The sequence below is a fragment of the Struthio camelus genome, chromosome 36 (genome assembly GCF_040807025.1).
Source record: "Struthio camelus isolate bStrCam1 chromosome 36, bStrCam1.hap1, whole genome shotgun sequence".
In the NCBI taxonomy this organism is placed as follows: Eukaryota; Metazoa; Chordata; class Aves; order Struthioniformes; family Struthionidae; genus Struthio; species Struthio camelus.
The window spans coordinates 726,050-753,550 of NC_090977.1; the positions used below are offsets into that span (position 1 = coordinate 726,050).

At 67.1% G+C, this 27,501-nt stretch overlaps 2 protein-coding genes across 13 annotated transcripts; both read left to right on the top strand.

Annotated features, from left to right (window-relative positions):
• The first annotated feature begins 283 nt into the window (after window positions 1–283).
• On the top strand, window positions 284–26,753 carry PPP1R10 (protein phosphatase 1 regulatory subunit 10). 10 transcript variants are annotated; one of them, XM_068923871.1, is made up of 22 exons: window positions 314–444; window positions 1,118–1,581; window positions 3,135–3,187; window positions 3,627–3,728; window positions 6,850–6,967; window positions 7,054–7,140; window positions 7,267–7,402; window positions 7,496–7,547; window positions 7,634–7,711; window positions 7,803–7,973; window positions 8,261–8,363; window positions 8,502–8,611; window positions 8,730–8,830; window positions 8,941–9,088; window positions 9,175–9,330; window positions 9,427–9,673; window positions 11,075–11,150; window positions 11,320–11,517; window positions 11,791–11,902; window positions 19,253–19,354; window positions 26,030–26,081; window positions 26,329–26,753. In XM_068923871.1, exons 5-22 carry the CDS (start codon window positions 6,861–6,863, stop codon window positions 26,417–26,419), a joined length of 2,127 nt encoding a protein of 708 aa, XP_068779972.1. In that variant the 5' UTR covers window positions 314–444; window positions 1,118–1,581; window positions 3,135–3,187; window positions 3,627–3,728; window positions 6,850–6,860; the 3' UTR covers window positions 26,420–26,753. The 10 variants fall into 10 exon arrangements, with proteins under 10 accessions (XP_068779970.1, XP_068779972.1, XP_068779973.1 ...); XM_068923870.1 differs by lacking the exon at window positions 314–444 and adding an exon at window positions 580–611 and having other exon boundaries at window positions 1,118–1,717; XM_068923873.1 differs by lacking the exon at window positions 314–444 and adding an exon at window positions 580–611.
• On the top strand, window positions 20,446–24,043 carry LOC138063825 (uncharacterized PE-PGRS family protein PE_PGRS10-like). Of its 3 annotated transcripts, none has more exons than XR_011137168.1 (3): window positions 20,446–20,556; window positions 20,609–22,996; window positions 23,049–24,043. XR_011137168.1 is itself a non-coding variant. In XM_068923877.1 (3 exons), exons 2-3 carry the CDS (start codon window positions 20,851–20,853, stop codon window positions 22,139–22,141), a joined length of 1,239 nt encoding a protein of 412 aa, XP_068779978.1. In that variant the 5' UTR covers window positions 20,446–20,556; window positions 20,609–20,850; the 3' UTR covers window positions 22,142–24,043. The 3 variants fall into 3 exon arrangements, 2 of the variants coding, with proteins under 2 accessions (XP_068779978.1, XP_068779977.1); XM_068923877.1 differs by having other exon boundaries at window positions 20,609–21,674; window positions 21,727–24,043; XM_068923876.1 differs by having other exon boundaries at window positions 20,609–24,043.
• Window positions 26,754–27,501: the final 748 nt, after the last annotated feature.

Sequence of the window (27,501 nt, forward strand, 5' to 3'; positions counted from 1 at the left end):
CCTCGAGGCGTTCGGCGGCCACCACCGGGGCGTTGCGGCGGCAGCGGAGGGGGTGCCGCAGTGCGCCTGCGCCAAGCGGGCGTTTCCCTCCCCCCCTTCCGCCGCGCAGGCGCAGTCGGCGGCTCGGGAATAAAAACTGCGCCACAAGGCGAAGGACAATAGCGGGCGGCGGCCGCGCCTGCGCAGTGCGGCGGCGGCGAGCCCGCGCCTGCGCAGAAGGCGGGCGGAGCCGGGGAGGGCGGGGTGAGGGGAGGGGTTAGACGAGAGGGGCGGCCGCGCAGGCGCAGTGGGCGGGCCAAAAAAAAGAAACAACAAAATGGCCGCCGCGGCGCATGCGCAGTGCGGCGGGCGCTAAGTGCGTCACAACCTTCCCCGTTTTTAAAAACGCTTTGGGGCACCGGGAGGCTTTCGGTGGTCGCCGGGGGGTGTCGGCGGTGGCCTCCGGTAACGTTTTTTAGGTGTCGGGGCCGGGCGAGGTTGGCGTGAGGCGAGCGGGGGTGGGGGAAGGGCGGCGGCGCGCGCGGCGTGAGGGTGAGGGGGGGGGAAGGGCGGGGCCGGGTATAAAAGGCGCCGCCCGCGCGGCCGGCCGCCATTCTGGGGTCTGGTTAGAGGTGAGTACTGAGCTCCCGGGCACGGCAGCGGGGAAAGGCGGGGGGGTGGGGGGGGGAAAAAGCCCCGGTGGGGCAGCGGCGGTGGGGCTCTGCGTCCCCCCCCCCATCTTCCTGCCCCCCCCACCGTCGCTGGAGGCCCCCGGGCCTCCTTTACGGCTGTTTCCACCCCCACCTCCGTTTCCCTCGACAAAATGGCGCCCCCCCCCCATTTTAAACCCACGCTGGGGGGGGGGGAGGAGGGGGGGCCCCGACGGCCTTAATGTGCCTTAAGAGCTGAGCAAAACGCCTTAAGACGCCCCCAAAACCCCTTTTGCACCTTGCCAACGCCTCAAAGGACGACTTTTTTTCTCCCCTCTCTTCCCCCTCTGAGCATATACGTGTATTTTTTTTTTACACCGATCCGGGGATGAAAAATGCTAATTATTTCGTGTCTTTCTTCTTTTCTTTCTTTTTTTTTTATTATTTTATTTATTGTGCCCCCCCCTCCCTTCCTTTCCCCGATCCAGGTTTGGTTGGTCTTGAGAGACGGCGTCGCATTTGCCACGAGAAAAGCCAGGGGACAAATTCCCCCCTCCCCCTCGGTGCCTTGGAAGACCCAAAAACAAACAAACAAACAAAAAAAAAGCAGCCACCATATTTTCGACCGTCCTTGGGAAGCCGTTTCAAACTCCTTTGTGACCTGAAGGAAACTGCCACTTAAACATACCCCCAAAAAAAACAACCAAACAAAAATCCTACTTAGCATCAACCTGCCCTGATTTTTTTTTTTAAAAAAACCGAGCAACTTTTTTTTCGTTTCTCTATATCTCGACAAACCACCAAAAAACCTCCAAAAAAAAAACCTGAAAAAAGTTGCTGTATTTTTTTAAAGCCATGACCAAAAACAAATCAATTATTTTTTTTCTTTAATACACCACTTATGCCAAAATCCAAACCTTGAAGCGCTGTCGACGAGAAAAATAATTGGATAGTAAGTGTTGAATTTTCAACCAACTGACCAAAAAAACAAAAAAAAACAAAAAAAAGCCCTCCTTTGTGCCAAAGAGAAATAACGCGAGGAAGAGACCAAAACTGTGTGATTGAGAAGGAAGTAGGCTTTGTTTCAGGTGGTTAACCCTTAAAACCGGGGGCATTTTGCAAAGGCGGTGGTGGTGGGGGGGAAAAGCCGCGTAGTTGGAAGGAGCAGGACGGGCTCTTAGCTAAATCCATCGTCTCCGGGCACGCGAAGGGTTAATGAGCTCCCACGCAAAAGATGGCGGTGACTGAGCCATAAAGTATCGCCTCTCTTTTTGTGTGGGAGACGAAATTTGAAGTAACCGAGCAATCTGTACATAAAGATTGCGGGGTAAGGCTGGAGGTAGCGAGGGCAGGGGGGCTTCGCGGCGGCAGGCAGCGCGGGGTTGGCTTGAAAAGTAGGCTTAAAAAAGAGTCTGTCAGCTCCTCTTTAAGTTTCGATGTTAAGATTTTTGTGATTACCTGTTTGTTCCCCCCCCCCCCCCCCCCGTTTTGGGTCCCCCGGGTGCCACTTAGGTCTATGTTTTACGCGCGTATGTGCCGTAGCGGGGCTGGGGAAGGGGGAAAGGAGGCTTGTTTTTCTCTAACCGGGGTGGCAGCCTAGCAATAAAGGTTGTTAGGCGTAGGAATAGCTTTAAAGCAAAATCTCGTTTTTAAAAATTATTTTGAAGAGTTGGCTTTAAAAAAAGGAAAAAAAAATCCCTAGGAGGCAGTTGAAGAGCGTAACTCAGGCTCCAAGGGCAGCGAAATGTGCTTTCAGACGCGGCCGCAGGTCGGCTCTCCCCCTTCCCTCCAACATGGCGAAGCTGCTCGTCCGCTCTTTGTTCTGCGAGCGGGCGGCTTGGTGTTGGGGAGTTTTTTTGTTTTGCTTTTTTACCCCCTTTCTCCCCCCCCCCACCCCAACCCCGTTTTCTTTTTTGCAGGTTGCTCCCTTTTTCTAACCCCCTTGGCGCGCCTGGGGAGGGGAGGGGGGGACCCGCAGCGTTAGGGGCTCGGGAAGGGAGGGGGGGACGGTGGTGGTGGTGGTGGGGGGAAGATTCCTCCGCGAATCTTCCCGACTCCGGCTACCGCCAGCGGATTTAATCACTCTTTTCCTATTTTTTTTTAAGTAGGTCTAGTTTCGCGGGCCGCAGATTAGCGGGTACCATAGAGCGTGCGTGCGTGTGCGCGGACGAGCGTGGCGGGGGCCGTCTTGCTGTACCAATGTCCTCTTGATAGCTCCTAAAGCCGGTTTTATTTGTGTTTCCCGACCCCCCCCAACCCCGAAACCTTTTCCTTTCTGCTGCTTAAAATGGCGCCGGGGGCCTCCTCCTCGCCTGGCCGCGCGCGCCGCGCCGGCCGGGGAGTGATGCAACCCGCTGCCGGCAAACCCCTCCCACCGCGCGGCCGGCGTCGGGGCCGCCCGGCGGGCGAAGGGGCCCCCCCCCTCCCTCCCTTCCTTCCCCCCCCCCCCCCCCAAATCCCTTCACCGCTCTAACCAAATTCCCCTCCCGCCTTCTTCGTCCGCAGGAACCTCTCGGTACAAACATAGAAGCGCAAAGTAGGATCCTATGGGCTGCCAGGTTGTTTTTTTTTTGTGTTTCCCTTTATAGGTTGCGCCAACTTCCTTCCTTCCCCCCCCCCCGCAACGGAGCCTTTTTTTCCCCCCCCTTCTCTCCCCCCCCCCCCCCGTCGGCTGCGTTTCGTCCTCGCCACGGGTTTCCCTCCGGCTTTGTGGTCGCGGTGAAGCGTTCTGCGTTCCCTCCTCTCCCTTTGCGCGGTGGCTTCCTCGCGAGCGCTTAACGTAACCTGTGATTTGTCGTGACAGATGGGGCAACGCTATCGCTGGACTTGGCCGTGCCAAACCCCCCCCCCCCCCCCAAATTCCCTCCCCAAAACGGCGGGGAAGGGGGGGCGCGAGGCGAGCGTGGCTGCCCCCCGCCCCCTTCCACGCGCGCGCGGCCTTTATCGGGCAGGGGAGAGGTCGAGTGTTGCCTCGAATTAATTTGCCGCCTTCCGCAGCGCGTAGTTCCCGTACGGTGGGCTAGGAAGCGAAGCGATCGGTAGGAAAAAAAAAAAGGGGATTCCTCCGCCAAAGGGAGGGCAGCAGCCACGGTTCACCGGGTAAGCAAAACCTTTCTGGTCTTAATTGCATTTCACAGCCGTCATTTCTGTTCCGGACCACTTTGCTTATGTATCTATAGCTCTTGGTTGTTCTTTCTTTGAAAACTGTTCTCGGCCGTTGTCGCCTCCATGCAGTGACGCCTCCCGATGCATGCGGAGGCTGTCAGGGTATTCTGAGTTGATTTCAGAGCTTGCCGAATCCGTTCAGGCGCTAAAACGTGCGTTTCCGCAGCGCTCTGGTTGCCAGTAGAGCAACGTTGGTTTTCCCCTGCCGAAGAGAGCCGGCGGGGCGAGCGAGCGAGCTTTTCTTTCGGCCGCCGCCGTGGCGCGACCCCCGCCCGCCGTCCGCCAGGCCCCCGCGCCCAGTGGTAGCGTTTCCCCCAGGGCCCGTCGAGGCCGAGTTGGGGCCGCGAGCAGGGGGAAAACGCGTGTGTGTTTTCGGGGGGAAAACACCAAAATTAGCCTGGGGGCGGGGGGGTAGGACGAGGTCTGTCCTGCCGAGAGCGGGCTGGGGTCGCTTCGGGCTCGGGGGCCGCCTGGGCCCCCTGGTTTGCGACGCCCGCCGGGGGCGGCCCGGCCTCCGCCGGGGTGAAAGGGCTAAAAATTGGGGCCGGGCAAGCGTTTTCCCTCCCCAAACCGAGTGTTTTTGGGGAGGGAAGAGGAAAAGCTGCTGCCGCGAGGGGCGCTGGCCCCGGCAAGGGGCGGATGTGCCCCCTCCGGGGTGACCTCGCTGCCCTTTCGGGACCTTTTTTGGGCCCGAAGGGTGACGAAACGGCTTTTCCCCACCCCGGGGGTGGCTCAGGTGGCGTCGGCGCCTTTCCCCCTGCCCCGCCGAGGGGGGAGACGAACAAACCCCCCCCACCCCCCCAAAAGCTGCCTCCGCGCGGGGAAAGGCCGTGGCCTGGCCGTGGCGTGGGAAACGGCCTCCAGGACGCCTGGGCCCATCTTAGTTTGGGGTGGGGGGTGGGGGGCGGCCGGGCTGTGTCCGCGCCCGCTTTTAAACCCCTTTATAACGCGTTAATAGGATTGTAGGTTGCGAGACGCTCCTGTGGCTAAACACTAAAAAAAAAAAAAAATCCCCCAAATCCCCCCAATTCTGGGCTAAACTGTAAGTACCCCCCGGCCCCCTCCCGCCTCGCCCGGGGACAGACAGCGCCGGGGCTGCGGGGCGCCCGGCGGCCGATTAACTTGCTCTTGTGTCTTTGCAGAGGGGCCGACCTCGCTGTCGGCGGACTTAGGAAGCGGCCGGCGCGGGGGCCCGGAGGACGCGGCTGCGGCGCGGAGCCGCCCCCGTCTCTGTGCGTGCCTGCGTCTCTCTCCCCGCGCCCGGACGCAGGTTTTTCTCGTGGCCGACCGCCGCCCCGCGAACGGGGGGCGAGGGGGCTCCGCCGCCTGTATCCTTTAACCGTGGTCCCCCCCCGCTCCGTGGGGCTTAACGACGTCCGGGCTCGTTACAGGCCTCCGAAGGGCTCGACCCGCTTCCGCGGCGTTTCTCGCCCGTTAGCGTAGCTCTGCCGGGCAGCCCGGGTCGCCTCGGGGTGGCGGCGGCAGCCGCTCGCACCCCGGAGCCGGTTGCGTTTTCGCCCCGGTTTAAGCCCGAAGCGGCTCCGTTTCGGGCCCCTCGCTCGGCCGCCCCGTCCCACCCCGGAGCTGCCCCCGTTTTGGGCCTTTCCTCGGCCAACGTGTCGCGGGCCGCAGCCGCCTCGCAGGCTGCGCTTGGCCCCGGCTCGGCGTTCGTTAGCGCGGCTCGCACCTAACGAGGGCGGAAAGGAGCTTGAGCAGCTCTTGATGAGCAGCAGTCCCCGAGCAGCCTGATGGCGGTGCGGTGCCGAAATCCCTTCCGCGGGCGGCTTGGGCTCGGGCGATTAAGGAGCCGAATTAAGAGTTTAAACGAGGGCAGAGGCGGGCCGGTCTTCCCGCCGGCGCCTGTTGAGAGACGGCCGATTCGTTAGCTGCCGCGGCGGCCGGGTTTAATCGCGCTCGTCCGCAGCCGCCGGGAGGAGGGCGGACGGGGCGACCGACGCGCGGCCTCTCCTTCGCCCCCCGCCGCCTCGAGACGCGTCCAACGGGGAGGGAGAAACGCCCGCGCCTTCGCCCGGCTCCGGGCAGCCGGAGGGGGGGTTTTTTCTTTTCCCCCGTGCCCGCCGCGGCCTTGCCCGCGCCGTAACTCTTGTTCATCTCTCCGTGTGCCCAGCCGCAGGTGGCAGCGCCGGCCCTGGAGACTGCGGCGCGGCCTCCCCGACCCGCGGCGTGGATCCGTGCCGCTCGCCGGGGAAGAGAGCGAGCGCGAGGGGACGTCGCCGGCGCCTTTTTGCTTCGGCGTCGCCCGTTTCCCTTCCCAAACGCCGCCGCGGCCTCTTCCCCCGCTCCCGTCGCAACCCTCGTACCGGGTTCCCCTCCGGCCTCGCGGCGTCGTTAAGCTCCAACTGTTAATTACTCGGTTTTACGCGCCGGCAGCTTTGCGTCTTGCCACGGGGTGGGTGGGTGGGGAGAAAAAAAGCGCCCGTGGCGTCTCCCCGCGGGGGAAACCTCCCTCCTTTGGGGCCCGGCTGCGCGGGTGCCCCTCCGCCGGCGCGGCGCGCTTGCAATAAAGTGGAGCTGAACCCGCTGTCCGAAGTCGTTCGCTCGCCCGCCCGCGCGTCCCGCGGCAGAAGCAATAAAAGCCGCCGGTGCGCGTCGCCTTGCTCGGGCGCCCGCGTCGCCCCGCTCCCCCCCGCCGTCCCAAAAAGCCGCCGGAGCTTCGTGCCGTCCTCGTGGGCCCGGGCTCGGCCCCGGCTCCCCTGCGCCGCTGACTCATCAACTAAAAATACGCGCCGGGCCGCGCGCCGATGCTCTCGGTCGAGGGTTTAGCGGTGCCGCACCGCGCTCCGGCCGCCCCCCGAGGGGCTCGGGCTAGGAAGGTGCCGTCCGTCGCCCCCATGGCCTCCGTTTCGGGGGTCCCTCTGGACCCCCCCCCCTCGGTTTAACACCCGCCTCGCTTTCCCTCGCGGGCCGGTTGGGCGGCGAAACCCCTTGGGGTTTCCGCCGGGGGTCCCCCACTTGGCACTGCGGCGGCCAAACGGGCCCGCGACCCCGGCCGGGCGCCTTCCCCCCTCTCCTCACGCTGTTTTCTCTCCCGCAGGCCTTCCTGCCATGGGCTCGGGCCCCATCGACCCCAAGGAGCTCCTCAAGGGGTTGGACTGCTTCCTGGGCCGCGATGGCGAGGTCAAGAACACCGAAGGCATCACCAAAATCTTCAAGTGAGTGGCGGGACCCTTTCCCGGGCGGCCCCCCGCCGCCCCCGAGGCCTCGCGCCGCCCCCGACCGTCCTTCTTTTGTCTTGCAGCTTGATGAAAGATTCGCAGAAGATGGTGAGTCGCTGCATCTACCTGAACATCCTGCTGCAAACCCGGGCGCAGGAGGTCCTGGCCAAGTAAGAGAGGGACGGGGGGGCTCGGGGACCTCTAACGAGGCTCTCGTTAGCCGAGCAGCCAAGAGGCCCCTCCTGTTAGGGGTGAGGGGCCTGAGCCCGTTTTGATTTTTTTCTCACCCCGCTCAGGTTCATCCGCGTGGGGGGCTACAAGCTGCTGAACACGTGGCTCACCAGCTCCAAGGCCTCCAACAACGTGCCCTTCCTGCAGCAGATCCTGCTCACCCTGCAGCACCTGCCCCTCACCGTGGACCACCTCAAGCAGGTGAGCGCCGCCCCGGCGGCCTTCCTCGCCGCCCCGGCGAGCCCTCCTCCCCCTCGCCGGCCCTCACCCCGGCCTCGGCCCGCTCTCTTGCAGAACAACACCGCCAAGCTGGTGAAGCAGCTCAGCAAGTCGAGCGACGACGAAGGTGAGCGGCCGCCCGGCTTTCTTGCCCCCTTCCCCTCCCTTCCCCTTCGGCCCGCTGAGCCCGCCGCCCCTCTCTCGTGCCCGCAGAGCTCCGGCGCCTCGCCTCCATCCTCGTCAGCGACTGGATGGGCGTCATCCGCTCGCAGAGCAGCGCCCAGCCCGCAGGTGAGGCCTGCTCCGGCCGCTGCCCCCCGCCGGCCCCCTTTCCTCGTCCCCCCGCCCACCGGCCTGCCTCGCTTGCCCTTCTTCTCCGCAGAACGAGATAAAAAGAAGCGGAAGGAAGAGAGCAAAAGCAAAACTCCCGTCCAAGAGAAACCCCAGGAGGCGAAAGCGGAAGCTAAAGCCGACGAGACGCCGGAGAAGAAGCGGGAGAAGCCCAAATCGCTGCGCACCACGGCTCCCAGTCACGCCAAGTTCCGCTCCACCGGTGAGCGGCCCCGGCGGCGGCGCTCGGCCTCCGAAGCCCTGCAGCCGGGTTGGGGGGGGGAAGAGCGGGCGAAAGGCGTATTGGGGGCTTTTCTCCGGGTTTTAGGGCGTTCTTAAGGGGTTTTGCGGGCCGCTCTTGTGGTTTTTTGGGCTCCCGCGAGCCCCCCTGCCGCAGAGCTTTGGTTGCGGGACGCTCCGGAGGGCGAGGGCCCCGGGGGGGGGGATGTTTATCCCTTTCTGCTGCGTTTTCTCACTGTTTCCTGCCCGATTTCTCCCGCCTCGGGGCAGGCCTGGAGATGGAGACGCCCTCCCTGGCTCCCGTCAAGAAAGTGAACTCTGTTTCGACGACCGACAAATACAGCCTGAAGCCGATGCCCATAAAGAGGCAGAAGTGAGTGGCGGGAGCGGGAAACGGGGCTCCGACTCGCTTCCCCCTCCCCGCGCTGGGCGAGGAGGGGCTGATTTCGGGGGCGCCCCTCGCTCCCGCCTCGCGTCTAACCCCCCTCCCTCCCCCGCCTCCATCCCGCAGCACCTCGGCCCTTTCCGGCGACAGCCTGCCGGCGGAGAAGAAGTACAAACCCCTCAACACCACTCCCAACGCCACCAAGGAGATCAAAGTGAAGATCATCCCCCCGCAGCGTGAGTGGGGCGGGGGAGGGCCGGACGCCTGGGTCCCCGAGGGGCGGGAAAGCCCCCCTGCCTCCCCCCCCCCCCTCCCGGTTCGGTTTGGGTGACGTCTCGCCTCCCTTCCCCGCAGCCATGGAGGGCCTGGGCTTCCTCGACGCCCTCAACTCCGCTCCCATCCCCGGCATCAAGATCAAAAAGAAGAAGAAAGTGCTGTCTCCGACGGCGGCTAAGGTACGCGAGCCTCGCCGGACGCCTGGGCCCTTCGCGCGGCGCCGAGGAAGGGGGCCGCGGGGTTGACGCCGGCCCCCCTCCCCTTCAACGCCGCTTTCCTTCCTCCGCAGCCCAGCCCCTTCGAGGGCAAACCGGCGCCCGAAGCCAGCGCGGCCAAACCCTCCTCGCCGGAGCCGGCCGCCGCCTCGGAGCCCATGGAGACGGACCGGCCCGGCACCCCGGTGCCGGCCGTCGAGGTGCTGGAGCCCATGGAGACGGGTAAGCGGGTGCTGCCGCTGCCGCCCGGGGCGGGTGCGGGGAGGCCGCTGCGCCCCCCCGCTCAGCTCTCCTCCTCCTCCCCGCAGCCTCGGCGGAGCAGGGCGCCGACGCCAAGGCGGCCGAGAGCCCCGCCGACGCGGCCCAGCTCACCAAGAAGGGCCGCAAGAAGAAGACGGTGAGCTGGCCCGAGGAGACCAAGCTGCGCGAGTACTTCTACTTCGAGCTGGACGAGACGGAGCGAGGTGAGCTTCCGCGCGCCGCTTTCCCCCCCCCCGCACCGTGTCAGGGGTCTTTTCCCCGCCGCCTCCCTCTCGCTAACGCCGCTCTGGCCCCCGCAGTCAACGTGAACAAGATCAAAGACTTTGGCGAAGCGGCCAAGCGGGAGATCCTGCTGGACCGGCACGCTTTCGAGACGGCCCGCCGCCTCAGCCACGACGCCATGGAGGAGAAGGTGCCCTGGGTCTACCCCAAACTCCTCGACCTGCCCAGCCCCCTCGTGGTGCCGGGCAGCGGCAGCCGCGAGAAGTTCACCCAGGCCGAGCGCGAGAAGGGCATCCTGCAGGAGATCTTCTTCTCCAAAGAGAGGTTGGTGGTGGCAGGGGCGGCCCTAAACGAAGCGCCTTCGTTAACGCCCCTCGTTCGGGGTGGGGGGGGGGAGACGCCCCCGCTCGGGCCGTCGGTTGGAGCTGGCCGCGGTCCGGGGGTTCCCCCCGCCGCCGCAGGAGCTGCGCGGATCCCTCCGGATCCCTTTAGAGCGGCTCGGGACCTGGATTTGTCCCCCCAGGGATCTTTTTGGGGACAAGGGCTGTGGGGTGGCTGCAGGGAGGAGCCCGGATGTCCTGGGATCCCCGCGGATCCACCTGGCACAGAGGCTGGGGGAGGCTGCTGGAGGCCAGATCTCCTGGGATCCCTATAGATCTTCTTGGCAGGGGCTGGGGGAGGCTGCTGGAGGCCAGATTCCCTGGGATCCCTGCGGATCCACCTGGCTGAGGCCGGGTGGGGGCTGTGGGAGGCTGCTGGAGCCTGGATTCCCCAGGATCCCTATGGATCTACCCAAGAGAGGCTGGGTGGGGGCTGGGCAGGGTCCTGGAGGCTGCTGGGGCCTGGATCCCTGGGGATTCACCCCTGGGAACGGGGGGATCCCTGGGGATCTTTGTGCCGAGGGCTTAGTAGGGGCGATGGGGTGTTGCTGGAGCCCGGATCCCCAGGATCCCTGTGGACCCGGAACCTGGTTCCCGCAGGATCCGCTGCTGGAGGCTGCGCAGAGGCCACGCGCAGCCTGTGGGAAGGGGCTGGAGCCCAGGGGAGCTGCCGCTCGGGGGGTCGCTGGATCCCTGGGGATCTGCGCGGATCCTTGTGTCGTGGGGCGGGCGGAAGCTGCACAAGCTCAAGGGGGGGGGGGGTTGGAGGCCCGGTCCCCAGGGCGCCCCGAGGATCTGGGGAGGCTCACGGAGCCTGGATCTGCTCTCGGGGGCCGGGCAGAGGCCGCGCGTGGCCCTCGGAGGTGGCTGGAAGCCCCATCCCGGGCGATCTGCTGTTGTGGGAATTAGTTGGAGGCTGGATCGCTGGGGATCGCTGAGGATCTGGAGCCGTAGGGAGAAGTGGCTGCGGTCCGGATCTCCCCGGGATCCCTGAGGACGTAGAGCCTGGCGGGGGGGGTTTACTGGGTGCCTGGATCCCCCTGAATCCCTGTGGATTCAGCACTGTTGCTTGAGCCTGGATCCCCTGGGAAGTGCGAGAACCCGCTGGGAAGGCTGCTGGGGCCTGGATCCCGCGGGATCCCCGAGGATCCGGAGCCGGGGGGGGGGAAGCCGCCGCAGCCCGGATCCCCGAGGATCCCTACGGCTCCCGGCGCTGGGGGCCGGCAGCCGAACCGCTCGGCATCCAGCCAGGGCGGAGCCCCCCCCCGCCCTGCTCCGGGGAGGAGGGATCCAGTGGGAATCCGCTGCCTGACCACCCCCCTCTCTCCCCCCGCCGCCGCCGCAGGGTCCCGGACAGCCCCCACGAGCCCGACCCGGAGTCGTACGAGCCGCTGCCGCCCAAGCTGATCCCGCTGGACGAGGTAAGTTCCCTCCACCTCCTCCCCGCGCCGCCGGATCCCACCGGATCCCGCCGGCTTTTTAGGGCCTCCCCCCTCACTCCGGGTAGGGCAGAGCAGGGCCGCCCCCCCCCCCCCTCCAAAGCCCCGGCCCTCACCCCCGCGCCCCCGGCCCCCGTGTCTCCTCTCTCAGGACTGCTCCGCCGACGAGGCCGCCTACCCCGAGGGACTCGAACCCGGCGCCGCCTCGCCCTCACCGGACGCCGCCGCCGCCGCCAAGCTGCCCCCGGTGCTGGCCAACCTCATGGGCAGCGTGGGGGCGGGCAAGAGCCCCCAGGGCCCCGCGCCCGCCGCCCCCATCAACGTGCAGGAGATCCTCACCTCCATCATGGTAACGGCGGGGGGGGAGGCGGCGCGCTGGGGCCCCCGCGCAGGCTTCCCTTCCTCTTTCCCCTCCCCCTTTATCTTTTTTTCTTTGTTAAATATCTCTATTTTTGTTTAATTTGTTTCCCCTCCCCGCCCACGGGGTGTCCCCGGCCCCAGCGTAGAGCCCGGGTTCGGCGCGGGGGTTTGGGGAGACGGGGCGGGGAAGGGGGCGGGGGGGGACAACGGTGACGGCAGCGGGGCGACGCTTGACGCCCGCCTCCTCGCCCCCCCTCCGCAGGGCGGCCCCAACAACCACAAGGCGGAGGAGCTGCTCAAGCAGCCCGACTACTCGGACAAGATCAAGCACCTGCTGGGCAACCTGCAGGCCCAGCCGCCGGGGCCCTCCGGAGGTGAGCGGGCGCGGGGTGGGGGCGCCGGGGGTCCCCTCGCCTCGGGCACGCGCGCCGGGTACCTCCGTCCCTCGCCCCGAGGTGACGCCGGGGGCTCCTGGGCTCACGGACGCGCTCAGGGTGCCTCCATCCCTCGCCCCGAGGTGACGTAGCTGTCCTGGGGACACAATTGAAGCACTTGCAAGGACTGCGTTGCTGGCCTTGGCGTGATGTGGGCGTCCCCCTGGCTCTGGGACGTGTCCTAGCTGCTTCTGCCTGTTGCCTGGAGGTGTCACAGGCGTCCCCTTGGCTCAGGGACACGCTCTAAGCGTTTCTGTCCCTCCCCCCGAGGTGTCACGGGTGTCCCCTTGACTCGGGGACCCGCTCCAGGTGCTTCTGTCCCTCCCCCCGAGGTGTCACGGGTGTCCCCTTGGCTCAGGGACACGCTCTAAGCGTTTCTGTCCCTCCCCCCGAGGTGTCACGGGTGTCCCCTTGACTCGGGGACCCGCTCCAGGTGCTTCTGTCCCTCCCCCCGAGGTGTCACGGGTGTCCCCTTGACTCGGGGACCCGCTCCAGGTGCTTCTGTCCCTCCCCCCGAGGTGTCACGGGTGTCCCCTTGACTCGGGGACCCGCTCCAGGTGCTTCTGTCCCTCCCCCCGAGGTGTCACGGGTGTCCCCTTGACTCGGGGACCCGCTCCAGGTGCTTCTGTCCCTCCCCCCGAGGTGTCACGGGTGTCCCCTTGACTCGGGGACCCGCTCCAGGTGCTTCTGTCCCTCCCCCCGAGGTGTCACGGGTGTCCCCTTGACTCGGGGACCCGCTCCAGGTGCTTCTGTCCCTCCCCCCGAGGTGTCACGGGTGTCCCCTTGCCTCGGGGACCCGCTCCAGGTGCTTCTGTCCCTCCCCCCGAGGTGTCGCGGGTGTCCCCTTGCCTCGGGGACCCGCTCCAGGTGCTTCTGTCCCTCCCCCCGAGGTGTCGCGGGTGTCCCCTTGCCTCGGGGACCCGCTCCAGGTGCTTCTGTCCCTCCCCCCGAGGTGTCGCGGGTGTCCCCTTGCCTCGGGGACCCGCTCCAGGTGCTTCTGTCCTTCCCCCCGAGGTGTCGCGGGTGTCCCCTTGACTCGGGGACCCGCTCCAGGTGCTTCTGTCCCTCCCCCCGAGGTGTCACGGGTGTCCCCTTGACTCGGGGACCCGCTCCAGGTGCTTCTGTCCCTCCCCCCGAGGTGTCACGGGTGTCCCCTTGACTCGGGGACCCGCTCGAGGTGCTTCTGTCCTTCCCCCCGAGGTGTCACGGGTGTCCCCTTGACTCGGGGACCCGTTCCAGGTGCTTCTGTCCCTCCCCCGAGGTGTCACGGGTGTCCCCTTGACTCGGGGACAGGCTCTAGGTGCTTCTGTCCCTCCCCCCGAGGTGTCACGGGTGTCCCCTTGACTCGGGGACCCGCTCCAGGTGCTTCTGTCCCTCCCCCCGAGGTGTCACGGGTGTCCCCTTGACTCGGGGACCTGCTCTAGGTGCTTCTGTCCCTCCCCCGAGGTGTCACGGGTGTCCCCTTGACTCGGGGACAGGCTCCAGGTGCTTCTGTCCTTCCCCCGAGGTGTCACGGGTGTCCCCTTGACTCGGGGACCCGCTCCAGGTGCTTCTGTCCCTCCCCCGAGGTGTCACGGGTGTCCCCTTGACTCGGGGACCCGCTCCAGGTGCTTCTGTCCCTCCCCCGAGGTGTCACGGGTGTCCCCTTGACTCGGGGACCCGCTCCAGGTGCTTCTGTCCCTCCCCCCGAGGTGTCACGGGTGTCCCCTTGACTCGGGGACCCGCTCCAGGTGCTTCTGTCCCTCCCCCCGAGGTGTCACGGGTGTCCCCTTGACTCGGGGACCCGCTCCAGGTGCTTCTGTCCCTCCCCCCGAGGTGTCACGGGTGTCCCCTTGACTCGGGGACCCGCTCTAGGTGCTTCTGTCCCTCCCCCCGAGGTGTCACGGGTGTCCCCTTGACTCGGGGACCCGCTCCAGGTGCTTCTGTCCTTCCCCCCGAGGTGTCACGGGTGTCCCCTTGACTCGGGGACCCGCTCCAGGTGCTTCTGTCCCTCCCCCCGAGGTGTCACGGGTGTCCCCTTGACTCGGGGACCCGCTCCAGGTGCTTCTGTCCCTCCCCCCGAGGTGTCACGGGTGTCCCCTTGACTCGGGGACCCGCTCCAGGTGCTCCTGTCCCTCCCCCCGAGGTGTCACGGGTGTCCCCTTGACTCTGGGACCCGCTCTAGGTGCTTCTGTCCTTCCCCCCGAGGTGTCACGGGTGTCCCCTTGACTCGGGGACCCGCTCCAGGTGCTTCTGTCCCTCCCCCCGAGGTGTCACGGGTGTCCCCTTGACTCGGGGACCCGCTCCAGGTGCTTCTGTCCCTCCCCCCGAGGTGTCACGGGTGTCCCCTTGCCTCGGGGACCCGCTCCAGGTGCTTCTGTCCCTCCCCCCGAGGTGTCACGGGTGTCCCCTTGACTCGGGGACCCGCTCCAGGTGCTTCTGTCCCTCCCCCCGAGGTGTCACGGGTGTCCCCTTGACTCGGGGACCCGCTCCAGGTGCTTCTGTCCCTCCCCCCGAGGTGTCACGGGTGTCCCCTTGACTCGGGGACAGGCTCTAGGTGCTTCTGTCCTTCACCCCGAGGTGTCACGGGTGTCCCCTTGACTCGGGGACCCGCTCTAGGTGCTTCTGTCCCTCCCCCCGAGGTGTCACGGGTGTCCCCTTGACTCGGGGACCCGCTCCAGGTGCTTCTGTCCCTCCCCCCGAGGTGTCACGGGTGTCCCCTTGACTCGGGGACAGGCTCTAGGTGCTTCTGTCCTTCCCCCCGAGGTGTCACGGGTGTCCCCTTGACTCGGGGACCCGCTCCAGGTGCTTCTGTCCCTCCCCCCGAGGTGTCACGGGTGTCCCCTTGACTCGGGGACAGGCTCTAGGTGCTTCTGTCCTTCCCCCCGAGGTGTCACGGGTGTCCCCTTGACTCGGGGACCCGCTCCAGGTGCTTCTGTCCCTCCCCCCGAGGTGTCGCGGGTGTCCCCTTGACTCGGGGACCCGCTCCAGGTGCTTCTGTCCCTCCCCCCGAGGTGTCACGGGTGTCCCCTTGACTCGGGGACCCGCTCCAGGTGCTTCTGTCCTTCCCCCCGAGGTGTCGCGGGTGTCCCCTTGACTCGGGGACCCGCTCCAGGTGCTTCTGTCCTTCCCCCCGAGGTGTCGCGGGTGTCCCCTTGACTCGGGGACCCGCTCCAGGTGCTTCTGTCCTTCCCCCCGAGGTGTCACGGGTGTCCCCTTGACTCGGGGACCCGCTCCAGGTGCTTCTGTCCCTCCCCCCGAGGTGTCACGGGTGTCCCCTTGACTCGGGGACCCGCTCTAGGTGCTTCTGTCCTTCCCCCCGAGGTGTCACGGGTGTCCCCTTGACTCGGGGACCCGCTCCAGGTGCTTCTGTCCTTCCCCCCGAGGTGTCACGGGTGTCCCCTTGACTCGGGGACCCGCTCCAGGTGCTTCTGTCCCTCCCCCCGAGGTGTCACGGGTGTCCCCTTGACTCGGGGACAGGCTCCAGGTGCTTCTGTCCTTCCCCCCGAGGTGTCACGGGTGTCCCCTTGACTCGGGGACCCGCTCCAGGTGCTTCTGTCCCTCCCCCCGAGGTGTCACGGGTGTCCCCTTGACTCGGGGACCCGCTCCAGGTGCTTCTGTCCCTCCCCCCGAGGTGTCACGGGTGTCCCCTTGACTCGGGGACAGGCTCTAGGTGCTTCTGTCCCTCCCCCCGAGGTGTCACGGGTGTCCCCTTGACTCGGGGACCCGCTCCAGGTGCTTCTGTCCCTCCCCCCGAGGTGTCACGGGTGTCCCCTTGACTCGGGGACCCGCTCCAGGTGCTTCTGTCCCTCCCCCCGAGGTGTCACGGGTGTCCCCTTGACTCGGGGACCCGCTCCAGGTGCTTCTGTCCCTCCCCCCGAGGTGTCACGGGTGTCCCCTTGACTCGGGGACCTGCTCTAGGTGCTTCTGTCCCTCCCCCCGAGGTGTCACGGGTGTCCCCTTGACTCGGGGACCCGCTCTAGGTGCTCCTGTCCCTCCCCCCGAGGTGTCACGGGTGTCCCCTTGACTCGGGGACCCGCTCCAGGTGCTTCTGTCCTTCCCCCCGAGGTGTCACGGGTGTCCCCTTGACTCGGGGACCCGCTCCAGGTGCTTCTGTCCCTCCCCCCGAGGTGTCACGGGTGTCCCCTTGACTCGGGGACAGGCTCCAGGTGCTTCTGTCCCTCCCCCCGAGGTGTCACGGGTGTCCCCTTGACTCGGGGACCCGCTCCAGGTGCTTCTGTCCCTCCCCCCGAGGTGTCACGGGTGTCCCCTTGACTCGGGGACCCGCTCTAGGTGCTTCTGTCCTTCCCCCCGAGGTGTCACGGGTGTCCCCTTGACTCGGGGACCCGCTCCAGGTGCTTCTGTCCTTCCCCCCGAGGTGTCACGGGTGTCCCCTTGACTCGGGGACCCGCTCCAGGTGCTTCTGTCCCTCCCCCCGAGGTGTCACGGGTGTCCCCTTGACTCGGGGACAGGCTCCAGGTGCTTCTGTCCTTCCCCCCGAGGTGTCACGGGTGTCCCCTTGACTCGGGGACCCGCTCCAGGTGCTTCTGTCCTTCCCCCCGAGGTGTCACGGGTGTCCCCTTGACTCGGGGACCCGCTCCAGGTGCTTCTGTCCCTCCCCCCGAGGTGTCACGGGTGTCCCCTTGACTCGGGGACAGGCTCCAGGTGCTTCTGTCCTTCCCCCCGAGGTGTCACGGGTGTCCCCTTGACTCGGGGACCCGCTCCAGGTGCTTCTGTCCCTCCCCCCGAGGTGTCACGGGTGTCCCCTTGACTCGGGGACCCGCTCCAGGTGCTTCTGTCCCTCCCCCCGAGGTGTCACGGGTGTCCCCTTGACTCGGGGACAGGCTCTAGGTGCTTCTGTCCCTCCCCCCGAGGTGTCACGGGTGTCCCCTTGACTCGGGGACCCGCTCCAGGTGCTTCTGTCCCTCCCCCCGAGGTGTCACGGGTGTCCCCTTGACTCGGGGACCCGCTCCAGGTGCTTCTGTTCCTCCCCCCGAGGTGTCACGGGTGTCCCCTTGACTCGGGGACCCGCTCCAGGTGCTTCTGTCCCTCCCCCCGAGGTGTCACGGGTGTCCCCTTGACTCGGGGACCCGCTCCAGGTGCTTCTGTCCTTCCCCCCGAGGTGTCACGGGTGTCCCCTTGACTCGGGGACCCGCTCCAGGTGCTTCTGTCCCTCCCCCTGAGGTGTCACGGGTGTCCCCTTGCCTCGGGGACCCGCTCCAGGTGCTTCTGTCCCTCCCCCCGAGGTGTCACGGGTGTCCCCTTGACTCGGGGACCCGCTCCAGGTGCTTCTGTCCTTCCCCCCGAGGTGTCGCGGGTGTCCCCTTGACTCGGGGACCCGCTCGAGGTGCTTCTGTCCTTCCCCCCGAGGTGTCACGGGTGTCCCCTTGACTCGGGGACCCGCTCCAGGTGCTTCTGTCCTTCCCCCCGAGGTGTCACGGGTGTCCCCTTGACTCGGGGACCCGCTCCAGGTGCTTCTGTCCTTCCCCCCGAGGTGTCACGGGTGTCCCCTTGACTCGGGGACAGGCTCCAGGTGCTTCTGTCCCTCCCCCCGAGGTGTCACGGGTGTCCCCTTGACTCGGGGACCCGCTCGAGGTGCTTCTGTCCCTCCCCCGAGGTGTCACGGGTGTCCCCTTGACTCGGGGACCCGCTCCAGGTGCTTCTGTCCCTCCCCCCGAGGTGTCACGGGTGTCCCCTTGACTCGGGGACCCGCTCCAGGTGCTTCTGTCCTTCCCCCCGAGGTGTCACGGGTGTCCCCTTGACTCGGGGACCCGCTCCAGGTGCTTCTGTCCCTCCCCCCGAGGTGTCACGGGTGTCCCCTTGACTCGGGGACAGGCTCCAGGTGCTTCTGTCCTTCCCCCCGAGGTGTCGCGGGTGTCCCCTTGACTCGGGGACCCGCTCCAGGTGCTTCTGTCCCTCCCCCCGAGGTGTCACGGGTGTCCCCTTGCCTCGGGGACCCGCTCCAGGTGCTTCTGTCCCTCCCCCCGAGGTGTCACGGGTGTCCCCTTGACTCGGGGACCCGCTCTAGGTGCTTCTGTCCTTCCCCCCGAGGTGTCACGGGTGTCCCCTTGACTCGGGGACAGGCTCCAGGTGCTTCTGTCCTTCCCCCCGAGGTGTCACGGGTGTCCCCTTGACTCGGGGACCCGCTCCAGGTGCTTCTGTCCTTCCCCCCGAGGTGTCACGGGTGTCCCCTTGACTCGGGGACAGGCTCCAGGTGCTTCTGTCCTTCCCCCCGAGGTGTCACGGGTGTCCCCTTGACTCGGGGACCCGCTCCAGGTGCTTCTGTCCCTCCCCCCGAGGTGTCACGGGTGTCCCCTTGACTCGGGGACAGGCTCCAGGTGCTTCTGTCCTTCCCCCCGAGGTGTCACGGGTGTCCCCTTGACTCGGGGACCCGCTCCAGGTGCTTCTGTCCTTCCCCCCGAGGTGTCACGGGTGTCCCCTTGACTCGGGGACCCGCTCCAGGTGCTTCTGTCCCTCCCCCGAGGTGTCACGGGTGTCCCCTTGACTCGGGGACCCGCTCCAGGTCCTTCTGTCCCTCCCCCCGAGGTGTCACGGGTGTCCCCTTGACTCGGGGACCCGCTCGAGGTGCTTCTGTCCTTCCCCCCGAGGTGTCACGGGTGTCCCCTTGACTCGGGGACAGGCTCCAGGTGCTTCTGTCCTTCCCCCCGAGGTGTCACGGGTGTCCCCTTGACTCGGGGACCCGCTCCAGGTGCTTCTGTCCTTCCCCCCGAGGTGTCACGGGTGTCCCCTTGACTCGGGGACCCGCTCCAGGTGCTCCTGTCCTTCCCCCCGAGGTGTCACGGGTGTCCCCTTGACTCGGGGACCCGCTCCAGGTGCTTCTGTCCTTCCCCCCGAGGTGTCACGGGTGTCCCCTTGACTCGGGGACCCGTTCCAGGTGCTTCTGTCCTTCCCCCCGAGGTGTCACGGGTGTCCCCTTGACTCGGGGACCCGTTCCAGGTGCTTCTGTCCCTCCCCCCGAGGTGTCACGGGTGTCCCCTTGACTCGGGGACCCGCTCCAGGTGCTTCTGTCCTTCCCCCCGAGGTGTCACGGGTGTCCCCTTGACTCGGGGACCCGTTCCAGGTGCTTCTGTCCCTCCCCCCGAGGTGTCACGGGTGTCCCCTTGCCTCGGGGACGCGTTTCGAGCAGGACCCAGGGCCGCGTCCCCCGTCTGCTTCCTGGGGGTGACCCAGGGGGGCTGTCGGCTCCCCTCGGCCGCGTCACGGACCCCCCCCACCCCGCCCGAGGTTGGCGGCAGGCGCTTTGGGGACCTCGCTGACATCCCCCCCCCCCTTTTCTCTCTCCCCCCACAGTGCCCCACGGACTGCTGGGCCCCGGCCCCATGGCCAACGGCTTCCCGCCCGGCCCCAAGGGCATGCAGCACTTCCCGCCCGGGGGCCCGGGCCCCATGCCGGGTAAGCGCCGGGGGCGGGCGGGGGTCCAAGCGGCTGGCGCTGGCGGCGCAGCCCCCCCCCTCCCTGCCCCCGGCCTCTTCCTCACCCTCTTCTTCCTCTGCTTCCCGCAGGACCCCACGGCGGCGGCGGCGGCGGGGGGCCGGGCCTTCCCCCCGGGCCGGGCCTGCCGGGCGGCCCCCGACTGCTGGGGCCGCCCCCGCCCCAGCGCGGCGCGGACTTCTGGGAGCCGCCCGAGGGCGGCGGCGGCGGCGGCGGCATGCGGGGCAGCCCCCACGGCGGCGGCGGGGGCATGCGCGGGGGGCCCGGCGCGCCCTTCCATCGCGCCCGGGGCCGCGGCGGCGGCGAACCCCCTTTCCGGGGCCGCGGCGGGGGGCGCAACGGGGGCCCCCCTGGCGGCGGCGGCGGCGGCAACCGGGGCGGAGCCCCTTCCGGCGGCGGCGGCGGCGGGCACGGCGGCCACGGCGGCGAGCACGGCAGAGGGCACCCCGGCGAGCACCCCCGGGGCCACGGCGGAGGCCACGGAGGAGGTAAATGCGGGGGGGCGCCGGCGCCGCCCTCGCGGGGGGGCTGCGGGGCGTGGCTGTGGGGCGGCCCCGCCCCCGGCTGGGAGGGGCCGGTGGGCGCCCCATCCCCGCCCCCGCCTCCCCCGTTCCTGCCCCGCTGGCGGGGCCACGGACCCGCCGGCGAGTCGCAGCACGCGCTGCAGCCCCTCGAGCCCCCCGGCCCCTGGGCCCGGGGCCCCGACTGGCGCCGGCCCCCCATGGGGCTCTGAGAGCGGGGCCGGGGCGCCCCGATCCCCCCACCCCGTCCTTGCCCCCATTCCCCCCCCCCCTCCCCGGCGCGCGAGCGAGCGAGCGGGCGGCAGCGGCGGCCGCGGTCCTGCTCCCGGCGGCGCTAGGACAGGCGGCGAGGCGCCCCGGGAGCGCCGGCGGCGCAGGCGGGGGGGTGCTGCCCTGCCCCTGGCGGCTCTAGAACGCACAGCAGGGCATGCTGGGAGCCCCAGCCTAGCTTTGACGGCTCTAGGACACACAGCAGGGCATGCTGGGAGCTCCCAGCCTAGTTCCGGCAGCTCTAGGACACACAGCAGGGCCTGCTGGGAGACGTAGTTCACCTCCAGGAGGTCTAGAACACAGAGTAGGGCATGCTGGGAGACCTGGTCTAGCTCCAGGAGCTCGAGAACAGGCAGCAGGGCATGCTGGGAGGTGTCATCCTGCTCCTGGCGCCTCGAGAACACGCAGCAGGGCATGCTGGGAGAGCCAGTCCACCTCTAGGAGGTCTAGAACACACAGCAGGGCATGCTGGGAGCCCCAGCCTAGCTCCGGCGGCTCTAGGACACACAGCAGGGCATGCTGGGAGCCCCAGCCTAGCTCCGGCGGCTCTAGGACACACAGCAGGGCATGCTGGGAGACGTAGTTCACCTCCAGGTCTAGAACGCGGAGTAGGGCATGCTGGGAGACCTGGTCTAGCTCCAGGAGCTCGAGAACAGGCAGCAGGGCATGCTGGGAGGTGTCATCCTGCTCCTGGCGCCTCGAGAACACGCAGCAGGGCATGCTGGGAGAGCCAGTCCACCTCTAGGAGGTCTAGAACACACAGCAGGGCATGCTGGGAGCCCCAGCCTAGCTCCGGCGGCTCTAGGACACACAGCAGGGCATGCTGGGAGCCCCAGCCTAGCTTTGACGGCTCTAGGACACACAGCAGGGCATGCTGGGAGCCCCAGCCTAGCTCCGGCGGCTCTAGAACACACAGCAGGGCATGCTGGGAGCCCCAGCCTAGCTTTGACGGCTCTAGGACACACAGCAGGGCATGCTGGGAGCCCCAGCCTAGCTCCGGCGGCTCTAGAACACACAGCAGGGCATGCTGGGAGCCCCAGCCTAGCTTTGACGGCTCTAGGACACACAGCAGGGCATGCTGGGAGCCCCAGCCTAGCTTTGACGGCTCTAGAACACACAGCAGGGCATGCTGGGAGCCCCAGCCTAGCTTTGACGGCTCTAGGACGCACAGCAGGGCATGCTGGGAGCCCCAGCCTAGCTCCGGCGGCTCTAGAACACACAGCAGGGCATGCTGGGAGCCCCAGCCTAGCTTTGACGGCTCTAGGACACACAGCAGGGCATGCTGGGAGCCCCAGCCTAGCTCCGGCGGCTCTAGGACACACAGCAGGGCATGCTGGGAGCCCCAGCCTAGCTCCGGCGGCTCTAGGACACACAGCAGGGCATGCTGGGAGACGTAGTTCACCTCCAGGTCTAGAACGCGGAGTAGGGCATGCTGGGAGACCTGGTCTAGCTCCAGGAGCTCGAGAACAGGCAGCAGGGCATGCTGGGAGGTGTCATCCTGCTCCTGGCGCCTCGAGAACACGCAGCAGGGCATGCTGGGAGAGCCAGTCCACCTCTAGGAGGTCTAGAACACACAGCAGGGCATGCTGGGAGCCCCAGCCTAGCTCCGGCGGCTCTAGGACACACAGCAGGGCATGCTGGGAGCCCCAGCCTAGCTCCGGCGGCTCTAGGACACACAGCAGGGCATGCTGGGAGCCCCAGCCTAGCTCCGGCGGCTCTAGAACACACAGCAGGGCATGCTGGGAGCCCCAGCCTAGCTCCGGCGGCTCTAGGACACACAGCAGGGCATGCTGGGAGCCCCAGCCTAGCTCCGGCGGCTCTAGGACACACAGCAGGGCATGCTGGGAGCCCCAGCCTAGCTCCGGCGGCTCTAGGACACACAGCAGGGCATGCTGGGAGCTCCCAGCCTAGCTCCGGCAGCTCTAGGACACACAGCAGGGCATGCTGGGAGACGTAGTTCACCTCCAGGAGGTCTAGAACGCAGAGCAGGGCATGCTGGGAGACCTGGTCTAGCTCCAGGAGCTCGAGAACAGGCAGCAGGGCATGCTGGGAGGTGTCATCCTGCTCCTGGCGCCTCGAGAACACGCAGCAGGGCATGCTGGGAGAGCCAGTCCACCTCTAGGAGGTCTAGGACACACAGCAGGGCATGCTGGGAGCCCCAGCCTAGCTCCGGCGGCTCTAGGACACACAGCAGGGCATGCTGGGAGCCCCAGCCTAGCTCCGGCGGCTCTAGGACACACAGCAGGGCATGCTGGGAGCCCCAGCCTAGCTCCGGCGGCTCTAGGACACACAGCAGGGCATGCTGGGAGCCCCAGCCTAGCTCCAGCGGCTCTAGGACACACAGCAGGGCATGCTGGGAGCCCCAGCCTAGCTCCGGCGGCTCTAGGACACACAGCAGGGCATGCTGGGAGACGTAGTCCACCTCTAGGAGGTCTAGAACGCAGAGCAGGGCATGCTGGGAGACCTGGTCTGGCTCCAGCAGCTCAAGAACACACAGCAGGGCATGCTGGGAGGTGTCATCCTGCTCCTGGCGGCTCTAGAAGACACAGCAGGGCATGCTGGGAGACGTAGTCTATTTCCAGGAGGTCTAGAACGCAGAGCAGGGCATGCTGGGAGACCTAGTCTAGCTCCAGGAGCTCGAGAACAGGCAGCAGGGCATGCTGGGAGGTGTCATCCTGCTCCTGGCAGCTCGAGAACACGCAGCAGTGCGACGTAGTCCACCTCCAGGAGGTCTGGAACGCAGAGCAGGGCATGCTGGGAGACCTGGTCTAGCTCCAGCAGCTTGAGAACACACAGCAGGGCATGCTGGGAGGTGTCATCCTGCTCCTGGCGGCTCTAGAACACGCAGCAGGGCATGCTGGGAGACGTATTCCACTTCTAGCAGGTCTAGAACGCAGAACAGGGTGAGCTGGGAGCCCCAGCCTAGCTCCAGGAGCTCCAGAAGGCACAGCCGGGCATGCTGGGAGAGCCAGTCCACCTCTAGGAGGTCTAGAACACATGGCAGGGCATGCTGGGAGGTGTCATCCTGCTCCTGGCGGCTCTAGTACACACAGCAGGGCATGCTGGGAGACCTGGTCTAGCTCCAGGAGCTCCAGAAGGCACAGCAGGGCATGCTGGGAGATGTAGTCCACCTCTAGCAGTTCTAGAACAAAGAGCAGGGCATGCTGGGAGGTGTCATCCTGCTCCTGGCAGCTTGAGAACACACAGCAGGGCATGCTGGGAGATGTAGTCTAGCTCCAGGAGCTCGAGAACATGCAGCAGGGCATGCTGGGAGCCCCAGCCTAGCTCTAGCGGCTCTAGAACACACAACAGGGCATGCTGGGAGACCTAGTCTAGCTGCAGCAGCTCGAGAACACACAGCAGGGCATGCTGGGAGATGTAGTCCACCTCTGGTAGCTCTAGAATGCACAGCAGGGCATGCTGGGAGGTGTCGTCCAGCTCCTGGCAGCTCTAGGACAGGCAGCAGGGCATGCTGGGAGCCGTCGTCCAGCTCCACTGGCTCTAGAACATGCAGCAGGGCATGCTGGGAGCCGTAGTCCTGCTCCAGCAGCTCTAGAACATTGCAGGGCCTGCGGGGAGATGACAGCTATCTAAGGTCCAGAAAGGGGAATGAGGCATGCTGGGAGCCGTAGTCCCACCCGTGGCGGCTCTAGAACACACAACGAGGCATGCTGGGAGCCGTAGTCCCACTCAGGGCAGCTCTAGAACACACAGCGAGGCATGCTGGGAGCCGTAGTCCCACTTGTGGCAGCTCTAGAACACACAGCGAGGCATGCTGGGAGCCGTAGTTCCACCCGTGGCAGCTCTAGAACACACAGCGAGGCATGCTGGGAGGCCTAGTCCCACTTGTGGCAGCTCTAGAACACACAGCGAGGCATGCTGGGAGGCCTAGTCCCACTTGTGGCAGCTCTAGAACACACAGCGAGGCATGCTGGGAGCCGTAGTCCCACCCGTGGCGGCTCTAGAACACACAGCGAGGCATGCTGGGAGCCGTAGTCCCACTTGTGGCAGCTCTAGAACACACAGCGAGGCATGCTGGGAGCCGTAGTTCCACCCGTGGCAGCTCTAGAACACACAGCGAGGCATGCTGGGAGCCGTAGTTCCACCCGTGGCGGCTCTAGAACACACAGCGAGGCATGCTGGGAGCCGTAGTCCCACTCAGGGCAGCTCTAGAACACACAGCGAGGCATGCTGGGAGCCGTAGTCCCACCCGTGGCAGCTCTAGAACACACAGCGAGGCATGCTGGGAGCTGTAGTCTCACCCGTGGCGGCTCTAGAACACACAGCGAGGCATGCTGGGAGCCGTAGTCCCACCCAGGGCGGCTCTAGGGCAGGCAGCGAGGCATGCTGGGAGCTGTGGTGCTCCCAGTGGCTCTAGCATGGTGGCTTGGTGCAAGGCATCCTGGGAGGTGTAGTCCATCCCCCCCCCCAGCCCTAGGCTACAGGGGGCAGAGCAAGGCATGCTGGGAGTTGCAGGCTGTGCGGGGGGGGGGTAGCAGGGCACCCCAGTGCATGCTGGGAGCTGTAGTCCAGCTGCCCCAGGGGCTCTGGGCTGGGGGGGGTGTACCCTAGTGCATGCTGGGAGCTGTAGTCCAGCCCCCATCCCCATAGTAGGGGTATCGAGGTGCATGCTGGGAGCTGTAGTCCAGCTGCCCCAGGGGCTCGGGGGGGGCAGGCACCCCAGTGCATGCTGGGAGCTGTAGTCCAGCTCCCCCCCCCAGTAGGGGGTATCCAAGTGCATGCTGGGAGTTGTAGTGCAGCCCCCCAGCCCCATCCCCGTAGTAGGGGATGCCCTGGTGCATGCTGGGAGCTGTGGGGCACTGCTGGGGGGGAGCTCTAAGTGCATGCTGGGAGCTGTAGTCCAGCCCCCCCAGCAGTGCAGCACCCTGGGGCAGCGCAGTGCATGCTGGGAGCTGTAGTCCAGCCCCCCCAGCAGTGCAGCACCCTGGGGCAGCGCAGTGCATGCTGGGAGCTGTAGTCCAGCCCCCCCCCACAGTGCAGCACCCTGGGGCAGTGCAGTGCATGCTGGGAGCTGTAGTCCAGCCTTGCCCCCAGCAGTGCAGCACCCTGGGGCAACGCAGTGCATGCTGGGAGCAGCTCCTCCCCCCCCACACAGTGCAGCACCCTGGGGCAGCGCAGTGCATGCTGGGAGCTGTAGTCCAGCTCCTCCCCCCGCACAGTGCAGCACCCTGGGGCAGCGCAGTGCATGCTGGGAGCTGTAGTCCAGCTCCTCCCCCCCCCACAGTGCAGCACCCTGGGGCAGCGCAGTGCATGCTGGGAGCTGTAGTCCAGCCCCTCCCCCCAGCAGTGCAGCACCCTGGGGCAGCGCAGTGCATGCTGGGAGCTGTAGTCCAGCTCCTCCCCCCCCCCCCACAGTGCAGCACCCTGGGGCAGCGCAGTGCATGCTGGGAGCTGTAGTCCAGCCCCTCCCCCCAGCAGTGCAGCACCCTGGGGCAGCGCAGTGCATGCTGGGAGCTGTAGTCCAGCCCCCCCCCCCCAATGGGGCTCAGGACCCCATGGGGCAGAGCCGGGGGGGTGGGGGGGGGGCCAAGCTTGGGGGGGGGGGGGAAGGCCACGCGGGGCCACCGCCGTCCCCCCCCCGGTCCCCTGCGCTCCCCCCCCCCCCAAAACCGGCCACCACCGCCGCCTCCTCGCGGCCCCCCCCCCGCCCGCCTCCGCTGCCGCCGCCTCCGCTGCCGCCTCCGCCGCCGCCGCCGCCGCCTCCTCCTCCTCCTCCTGCCCCCCCGCCGCCGCCGCCGCCGCCGCCGTGGGGCCGCCGCCGCCGCCGCCGTGGGGCCGGGGCGCCGGCGCCTGACCCCGCGCCCCCCCGTTTTCTCTCACGCAGACATGTCGAGCCGCCCCGTGTGCCGCCACTTCATGCTGAAAGGCAGCTGCAGGTACGAGAACAACTGTGCCTTCTACCACCCCGGCGTCAACGGGCCGCCCCTGCCGTAGCGCCCTTCCTCCCCCGTCCTCTCCTCCTCCTCCTCCTCCTCCTGCCGCTCCGCCGCCGCCACTTATGGCTTCTGTGAGGCCTCGACGACCCCCCCCCCCAAACCCCGCAAGCGAGGGGCGGCGGGGGCGGCGGCGGGCCGGCCCCCCCCTCACGCCCCCGCTCCCCGCCGGGCTCTGTTCTGTCTCTAGGTTTGCCAGCGGCAGACCGGCCCGCAAGACCCTCGCCCGGCGAGCCCAGCGCAGCGGCCGGCCCCACCGCCACCGGCGCCCCCATAAGTGACCCCCCCCCCCCGCCCTCCCCCAACCCTCCTCCTCCTCCCTTTACCCCCCTCCCGGGGGAGGGGGGGGCAGCGCGGTTGTCGCGGCGGGGTTTGGCGCGGGGAGGGGGCGGGTCGCAGACGCACGCGCGCTACCGTGCGCCGCCGCCGCCGCCGCCGTTCGCGGGGTTGGGGGGGGGGAAGGGCTGCGCCGCACCGCTTGTTTTCTGTGAAAACTTGGATTTCCGGGGGGGCCGGGCTCGCGCCGGGGGGCGTCCGGGCGCCCCCGCCTCCCTTTTGTATATTTTGTACATTAGTAATAAACTGGTGGAAAAGAGACGGAGCAGCTAATTTAAAGCCCTCGGTGTCGGTGCCGTCTGTCCGGGCTCGGGCCGTGTTAACTCTGGAACCTACTGGTGGCAGCATGTGCTGGGGGGGAGGGATGCGGTCGCCATGGGGTCACGCTGCTGCTTGTCACGCTGCTGCTTCGTGCAGTAGTGGCAGCGCATGTGTGTGTGAGTTGTGCCTCCCCTCGGTGCCTCCCCTCTTAGTCCGTTCACTCTGGAACCTACCGAGGGCAGCCTGGCTCTAGCCCCGCAGCCAGCTCTGGCCGTCAACTTGGGCACAAGCTGGTGGCACCTGTCACTATTCCCTCCACCCCAGTGTGGCTCCAGCCTTGTTCCTGGTGTGTTAACTCTGAAACCTAGTGATGGCAGCATGTCCCCGGCTAGGCCCAACCCCTTTGAGGGAGTACTGCTCCTCGAAACAGAAATGGGGGGGGGGCCCCACAGGCTGCGGCCTTGTCACGGCCCCCAGCACTGGTCCTGCTGTGTTAACTCTGGAACCTACTGCTGGCAGCATGTCCCTACCTTAACCCTGCCCCGTGCATCACCCTCAATTGGTGCTGCAGCTTCAGCCAATGAGGCTGAAGAATGAGGATGAGGGAGCAAGGCTGGTTGCCTCCCCACCCCAGCCCCTGGCCGTTAACTCTGGAGCCTACTGATGGCACGTTCTCACTCCCCACTCCACCTCTGGCTGTCAAGCAGAAGCCGAGGACACGAACTGGTGGCTGTACCCCCCCCGCCCCCCCCAAAAACGCGCTTCT